The 8,210-nt window shown below is 37.1% G+C and overlaps 1 protein-coding gene across 1 annotated transcript; it reads right to left on the minus strand.

Annotated features, from left to right (window-relative positions):
• Window positions 1-163: 163 nt before the first annotated feature.
• On the minus strand, window positions 164-5,585 carry LOC122982233 (tumor necrosis factor receptor superfamily member 9-like). Its single transcript, XM_044351399.1, has 7 exons — window positions 5,184-5,585; window positions 4,538-4,657; window positions 4,286-4,423; window positions 4,128-4,200; window positions 3,877-3,992; window positions 3,603-3,779; window positions 164-3,459 (listed from the first exon to the last, which is right to left on the minus strand). The coding sequence occupies exons 1-7, from the start codon at window positions 5,314-5,316 to the stop codon at window positions 3,344-3,346; spliced, it is 873 nt and encodes a 290-aa protein (XP_044207334.1). The 5' UTR covers window positions 5,317-5,585; the 3' UTR covers window positions 164-3,343.
• Between the last annotated feature and the right edge of the window lie 2,625 nt (window positions 5,586-8,210).

Raw genomic sequence — 8,210 nt, forward strand, 5'->3', positions numbered from 1 at the left:
CACCTGGAGTTTTTCTTTTCAAATTCTGCAACAAAAAGACTAAAAGGAAATAACCAAGATATAACAATTAGACACTGTTAATATCAGTTCAGCATTGTTTAAATGTTGAGTAACATTAGGGTTTTTGTTTTTTGGTATTATTGTTTTGTTTTTTTTTTTGGTATATATATATAGAGTTGTACTCTAACACTACTTAGGTTGAGGGAGAACAAGTTAGGTGCTTTCTCGTAGGCAGACTTTTTAAAGATGGGAAAGTTGCACACTCATAACTCAGATTAACTTATCTTAACACCTGAAGATTGTTTTGGCAAAAGTGTTGGGCTTTCCCTTTTTTTTATTGTACTAATATCTCAACCACAGCTGTCACAATACTGGCATTTCACTTGAAAACAAAACAGACCAAAGCCAAACAAGAAGTTTTGCTAACCCTTGAACCTGAGTGACGTGGTTTTCAGTCAAGCTACATCCACTCTTTGAGTGTCTGCCAACATTGTTTCAAATTAGTTTAATAGGATTTCAGGCATGTTTACAATGGTACAATGACAATCAAATGAACTTATTTAAACCTTATTACAAGTAAATGGAAATCCTATTTGTTGTAAAACTATTTACAACAGGCATCAAAGTATGTTAAAATGTTTTGTGATATCCTAATATAGATATAACCAAGGAATTTGAGCATGAAAGTTTAATTATGACCTTTTGGTGACAAAACAATAGTCTGAGTTCAAAAGTTCACTTTCAACCACATATAATGGTCATTCACATCCAGAGATAATCTTTGAACTAAGACAGAAGTTGATTCACATGATGACACATTAGTCAGCATTGTTCACTGAATGACGACCAGTAAGTGGACCTTTGATTTTAGATTATTTTGTTACATATTCAACTCATGTTTTTTATATTTTGCTAGCTGGGTTTTTATCAGTCCAGAGCCAACTATGAAAACCAGATAACATTAATAATACAGAACATTTGCTCTAACTACAAGGGTTTGATTTGATTTTTACACACATGTAACCATTCATTCATTGGTCTCTGTTTTTATGTATGTTTATTCCCAGGTTTAAAACCCTCCTTTTGTTGTTTGTTTTTTTACAAATGTAATATGCCACTGTTTAAGTGGACCACTATGAATGCAACTGTTCTGTAAAAAAAAAAAAAAAAAAAAAGGCGCTACAAATAAAAATAACAAATCTACATTTTTTATTGGCTGTTTAAACAATGTCAAGAGTAGAGTGAAAAAGAATGTATACAGTAATCCACTATTCATGTACAGTTTTAAAGGCAGATATTGTAAAAACAAGTCATGTAAAAAATATAAGGCAGCAAGATAAATTCACAAACCAAACAAACTAAAAGTACATAACAATAATCAGGTAACAGTCAACAGGTGAATAAAGTGCTACAGTTCTTATAAAAATGTCATTGTATGACTTATATTGTACTGTAGTAACACATCTCTAGGCAGCACCTGTGAACTTCTTGGCTTTTCAACAGAGATCACTTCACTTGAGTTGTGACTCATACATATTCAGTGATACATTACTATGAATGTGGGCTAACATTTTCACCCCTAAGCCCACATAGCACATTTCCTAAATGTTCCATTTCAGTAGAAAGATCACGCCTGCTACAGTTCAGAAAAGAAATATGTTTTAAAAAAAAAAAAAAATTCCACTTGGTCTCACGTAGCTGCCCACTCTATTGTGCTAGAAGACAAACAACAAGAAGTACAGGACTGATTGTGGGTTTTCCACATGACCCTTGAACCTCATTTTGATGTTGTGTGCCAATTATATTTGCCAACTATGTAGTTCTCCTGAGGATTTCCCATATGACACAGATATGATAGGAATCTCAAAGATATATGTGAAGAAGACGTACAGGACAGACAGGGGAGTTTTCCAAATGACCCTTTAGCTTTATTTAATCTTTTGTTTGCCCATCATATTTATAACGTGTGCAGTTGTCCTGACGAATTTACATATGACACACTTAATAGGAATCTCAAAGATGTACGTGCAAAGAGCATGACTTATCACATCATCTCAGATTTCTCTTGGCGTACCCAATGTGCTTTCTATTCAAGAGGAATGTTTCAGCTTGCCAAAGAGAGCTGTTAACTAACATCTTTGCCTCATTAAAAAACAGACCAAAGTAGTTATCGAGGACACTCTGTTGCTTTAACAAGTGTTGTAGGATAACAGATATTCAGAAAAAGGGAAACTCCCATACTGGACTTTTTGATGCAAATGATACAGTAGGTAAGTCCATAATTCCTGGTAATGTAAAGTAGGCCAAAAGGGATAGCATTTTAGTTTTTTTCACGGTCTATAATACTATCCCCATCCATAGACAAGTTTAAATAATAAGCCAACATCTGTTTACAGAAAAAAAAAAGAAAAAATTAACTTAATCTGTCATTGCTCTAACAATGCAGCTGCAACATAATTGAGGCTACAGATGTACAAATTCAGCAGTAAACTGGTTTTTAGGTTGAGCATTGGTTCCTGAGAAAACAATAACATCTATTTAAGGAGACATATGTGGGCTCAGCATCAGGTTTAACTAAAACCTGTCTGTTGTCAGACTTGGTACACCAACTACACACCCACTTGCACTTTAAATTGCACTTACATGCAACAGCCCAGACATGCAAATATCAAAGCAGCCAAAATCATTCACATTAAACACTATAGTATTATATTACACAGTCCTTAGTCTAAATGGCACTTGCTTTCTGTGAACTTGTGCCATTTTGTTTGAAAGTTTAAGTAGTTAGAAATGTTTGTTATTGTTAGTTTTGTTTTTTTTACAGTTATCTGGCACCAAACTTAATCGAATAACTTAAAATCTCCCATAGCTATTTTAGGATTACTGTATCTTTTAAGCTTAACTGAAAGGGAAGAAACATAGCTGCACTGTCCGCTAAAATTTACATGATGAATATGATGTAACACTACTGATGTAGTGATGTCCACTTTGTTTTTCCCCTCAGAATTTCCCATCCTTCTCCGTGTCATAAAAAAGATCACTGTATAATTGTATCCTGGTATAATTATTAAGCCAAGTCTCGCCTGTAACCTGACTTAATAGCTTTGGTTATTTCCAATTAAGGAAAGCAGGGTGGATAAAAGACAGCTGGGTGAACACAGTGTTCTGTTTCCTCTTTTTAGACCCAAGTAAATTCACACAACAAAGACATCTTACAAACTTGTGGCTGAGTATTACAAAGAAGGATCTCATGTTATTCGGGATATCCTGTTTTCTCTCCCTGAATTCAACAAAACTTTGACAGGTATTTCAGATTTCAGAGTGGGGTCCAGTCCCCTTCCATTCATGCAATGAGCGGGAATGAGGAGTCCTTGGAGGCCAGCGACTCTGAGCTGCTGCCCTGCTCTTGCTGGGCCTCGTGGAAACTGCACTCTATGGCCACCAATGTACAGGGGTCATCTAAATAAGATAAAGACAACAGATCAAATATTTCCTTATTGTAGTTGTAAATGACTTGATGAACAACCCATATAAACACCATCATTCATGTAACATGGTCAGGACAATATCTGACATCTGCTGACATGTGCAGTGGTAATTACCTGTAGGGGTTCTGATTATCTGTGGTTTTATGGGAGTCTTGTCTGTTGGCTTCCCATGGTGGATTTTCACAGACACAGTGATGATCATAATGATGAAGATGATAAAGGCCATCAGAACTATGGTGGGGACCACGAATAAGGCCAGTGGCCACTCATCTTCTGTGAGATCAGTTACAGCTGAACCAGGTACAAAACAGAAACACATTATAGCTGGCTTCAAATAAAGGTAAATATTAAAGCACAACAACAATAGAGGAGCAAAATCAGCTCTTACTAGATTGGTTTGGTTTGGTTGGTCCAGGATGAGTAACTGCTGAAACGTTCTCACACTTGATGTCATTAAATTCATCCCCCATGGCAACAATGACCTGGTGATCTGGATTGGGACACCTTTGAAAAAAAATAAAACAGTGACAGAAGGATTCCTGTGATTTTTCTGGTATGTCATCAAATCTGTCAACAACAACAACAACAAAACATGGTCACAATAGTAGATGTTAATTTTCAAAACAGGGTGTTTCTCACTTTTTACTCCTTGGTTTACACTTCTGGTGATCTTGGTCATTGAAGGTTCCTTCAGGACACTTTCTGCAAGCACCTGTGACAGACAGTTGACTTGTCAATCAATATAACCTGTAAATCTAGAACGTGTGAGTGCTATAGTCATTTTTAATTTTACTTACGGTCCTTTGTAGGTTCCTCGCCTTTGCCACACTTTTTATAACAGAAGGAACAGCGCTTATCACCACAGGTGAGTCCCTCTCTACAACGACACTGTGTGTCAGTTGTGGCTGTGCACTCTTTGGCAAGGACTTGAGCCCCTACACATATGACATGGAGAGAGAGAGAGTTCTTACATCTTCTAATTTTACAGATTTCAAGATCTTTCAAGAGAAATGTCCGATGCAGTTTTATAACCAGTAGGATATACTAACCCACACACTGTGTACACCTTTTACACCGGAAGGCTTGAGACTCATCAGTGTAAGTCCCGGACTCACAAGGAGTACAAAGATCTTTTGGGTCTAAACCACACTTTTTGACCAGGCGGTGTCCTACAAACACACAAAGAACAGACACTAATAGCTATGCTGTAAACTGTGTCACATCACATCAGCTCTTTCAATAGCAGGTCATGTAACGGGTTATTCATGAAAACAAAAACATTTATTGTCTACTGTTTTGGGATTACAATGACTTATACAAGTACATATCACAACTCCAAATTTCATTTATCAGTTGTATCATTCCACTCTTTTTTTCTTTGTTGTGGTATTAGCTGAAAAACCACTGAAACTATATTCGGTTAGATGCAACCACCATGGAGGAGCTGCTCAAAGGCTGGAATATAATTTTTTTTTTATCCACAGAGAAAAGAGAGCACAACTCAAAAGGCTTTTTACTATTATTAGATACTACATGGAAATACTTAAACTCTTTGATTGTGAGTTAAATGCTAACATATTTTTATAACAACTGAGTTTATATTGAACATGAGCAGAAAGGACAGCACATTCAATCAATTTCATCCATTCAAATTCATAGGGACATGTTATGATCAATATCTCCTTTATTACTCACCTGGATGACACTCATCACAGCAAACATCAGTCTTCCCCTCCTCTGTCCATCTCAGGCAGCCAGTCTGTCCCACACTGCTCAAACAGCCCTGGACGAGCAGAGAGAGTCCCAATGCCCACAGGATGACAGCCATACTGTTTTCAGCTCTCCAACTTTGTAGTATGATGATACAGCAACCCGAGGAAAGATGCAGGTAATCCAATCCAAGAAATATTCCAGGTTTTTGGAAAAAAAATCCACTTGTTTCTCTGAATCTGTAGCTTTAGTCTAAAATATATGACAGTCCTCAAAAGTCATCTAAAGTCTTTAGGCAGTCATGTTATGGGGTTGAAAAATAACTTGACATATGAAGAAATATGTCTGTGCTCTGCCTCAGAGAGCGCTAAATACTAACCACTGCCAGCTGAGCTTACTTTTCATACTCATACTTTCTTTCTGCAGGGGGCGGGCCCTACTGCATCACTACGATTGACAGTCAGATAAAATATGAAAGTGTGTAGATGTCCTAACTGGAAAGTACATTTTAATCCTTACAAATGACAAACTATAGCCTGTTTGCATTTCATTTGAATAATTGTAAACAGATATGGCTCATTTCCTTCAGTGAGAATCAATATACTGCAAGAACCAGAAACAGAACAATCAGTATTAAGTTATAAATACATAAGAGTTGTGTAGCTGGTAAAAAACAAACAAACAAAAACAAACTATTAACAGACCTGGCTCTAGTATTCTGCTCTTTCGTTCTACCACAGCTGCTTTAGGTAAATACATGCCAACAGTGCATGAATGGACTTCCTGATTATGAATTTGATAGTAGCTTACGCGGTAGCTATCACGTTAGTTCCACTCTGATCATTTAAACTGGGACTACTCACACATATATGAAGTCCCCTTGAGTTCATGCAAGTTCCTCTTTTTAGCAGTACAGCCTATAAAGAGAGTGGATGATGAATGAGGTTTTGACTAAGTCTCAGTGACACATGGACACATAAGTTCTCCTGGAAACCAGCTTCACACAAAAACAAGCAAACAAACAAACAAAAAAACAGCCTCGGATGTCCAGACTACTTCCTATGATGAAGTTCTTAGTTAAAGTTTTAAATTACAGCATTGTCTTCTTGTTTTTGCCACCATGCTACGCTTGTTCCAACAAGAAATTAAAAACAGTGTGTATGTTTACTACACATGTACCATTTTAAACTCACTATTGTATAGCTGAAAAGCCACAACTCCAAGGTGTGTTGGGGCAAACTAATATGCCATAAATAAGTTTAAACCAAGTCATTACAAGTATCATTATTGTAGCTTTTTTGTGTACTTGTACTTTTTGAGTACATTGTAAAATCAATAATTACACATTTACTTATGCATATTGTTGATACAGCATTGCAGTTAACTGTTTTTAGAATAGCAAATAGCCTACGGGGACCGGGGACTTTCTTTTTCTCAGGGGATGCATGAAAGACAACTCACCAAAAGCCACAAAACCCAGCTGAAAACTTTGGTTTATTTCAACAGCATGACAGGGTTTTTTTTTAATCTATAAATGAAGACATTGCTTAAATATCACATGAATTTGGGAAATAGAGAGCATGACAGCCACAAGGTCACATCCACAAGCTAGTAATGTGTTGACTAATGTGGTGAGTCATGTTAAGCAATAATAGTACTCACAATAGGAATCACGTGTTTACTTTAGGGCACTAAAAAGTTTAAAATTTTCCTTTGTTTGCTCTAATCTCTGTATGTCAGTTGTATGGCTGGTAATTAACACTTTTAATTCCCTTTATTATTGACTAGAACAATAAGCCCTCAAGATAGGGAAACTGAAAGGAAAAGTGCAGTATAAATACCTCCTTCCTCTAAAATGAAAGTATGGCATTCAAGGGGCTACTGATCTGTTTAGATGAATCATCAATGTGTTCAATCCCAAATAAAGTTCACGTTGTTTTTAAATTTACTGAGAAAAGGGAACTGTCGTCTCCTTACGGTAAGTACTTTGACTTTGGAAAATGGGGAATTTTGCTGACTAATGATGAGACGGTATGTGACTAAGTTATATCACAGTCCATCTCATTAAGGTCACTTGTGTATGTTATATCTTATCCTCTGACTAATGCTTCAAAATTTAGTGCAAAAAAAAAGACGTCATTACCACAGCATCTGCCTGCTGTGTCATGCTTAAAATATTTCATGATCATTAAATGACATTTTATAGATTTCACCTTTGACATTATAATGCATCGTCGTCAGCCTACTATGGTCCGCCTACATTAAGACCATACGTATGTTACATGAGACGGTGATGTCAAAAAGTCGGCACCTCATCTGCCTACTCATCTCTTAGCCAAGAAACACTTCCCACACTTATCATTCCCCTAAATTCAGTTATGAAACACAGTAAACCCCAATAGCTCAATTAACATACTGGCTTGGGGAATACTTTTGATTTGCTCAGTAGGTGGTGTTGTAAGGATATTCTGCTGGTAAATGAGGGTGTGTGTGTGTGTGTCAGGAGGGGGGGGGGTATTTATTTGCATGTAGGCTGACATCAGCTTCAGTGCAAGACAAAGAGCAACTATGTGAGTTGTGACAGAAGTCAGAGTCAATCTTAGATTAAGTTTTTCACTGTATGCTCTGTAATAAGATTATTTAGACCACTGCAGTAGCACCATACTCTTGAGGGCTGTTTCTTTAGCAGGGTATTTTCTAACCTGCCTACGCATTGCGAGGGTGTCGTTAGAATGCTTTGATATAACTTCCTTCCTGACAAACATCTCTCGTGGGGGCATGTGACAGCGCATCATCTGTGGTTAGTGGGTCAAGCAGACAAGAGGGTCTATTATGATTGGTTTTACTATACAGTTGAGCCTGAGTGTAACGTCAGCCCACTTGGAAAGTACACGCACAAGCGCTGGTGCTCGGAAGTTCCACTCAGGGGTGTTAACTGTTGCTTTTAAGCAAATGTGGTGTGGTTGACACGTTTGATGTTGTGGTAATATCATACTTCTAAAAGTTCATCTA

The sequence above is a fragment of the Thunnus albacares genome, chromosome 5, assembly GCF_914725855.1.
Source record: "Thunnus albacares chromosome 5, fThuAlb1.1, whole genome shotgun sequence".
NCBI lineage: Eukaryota > Metazoa > Chordata > Actinopteri > Scombriformes > Scombridae > Thunnus > Thunnus albacares.

Bases quoted from the DNA above. Each gene is read 5' to 3' on its own strand.
- LOC122982233 (XM_044351399.1), bottom strand. From the start codon at position 5,316: ATGGCTGTCATCCTGTGGGCATTGGGACTCTCTCTGCTCGTCCAGGGC. The intron at 4,201-4,285 runs GTAAGTAAAATT...TGTCTGTCACAG, and splicing joins CGAGGAACCTACAAAGGACC to GTGCTTGCAGAAAGTGTCCT. The intron at 3,460-3,602 runs GTAATTACCACT...TATCTTATTTAG, and splicing joins GATAATCAGAACCCCTACAG to ATGACCCCTGTACATTGGTG.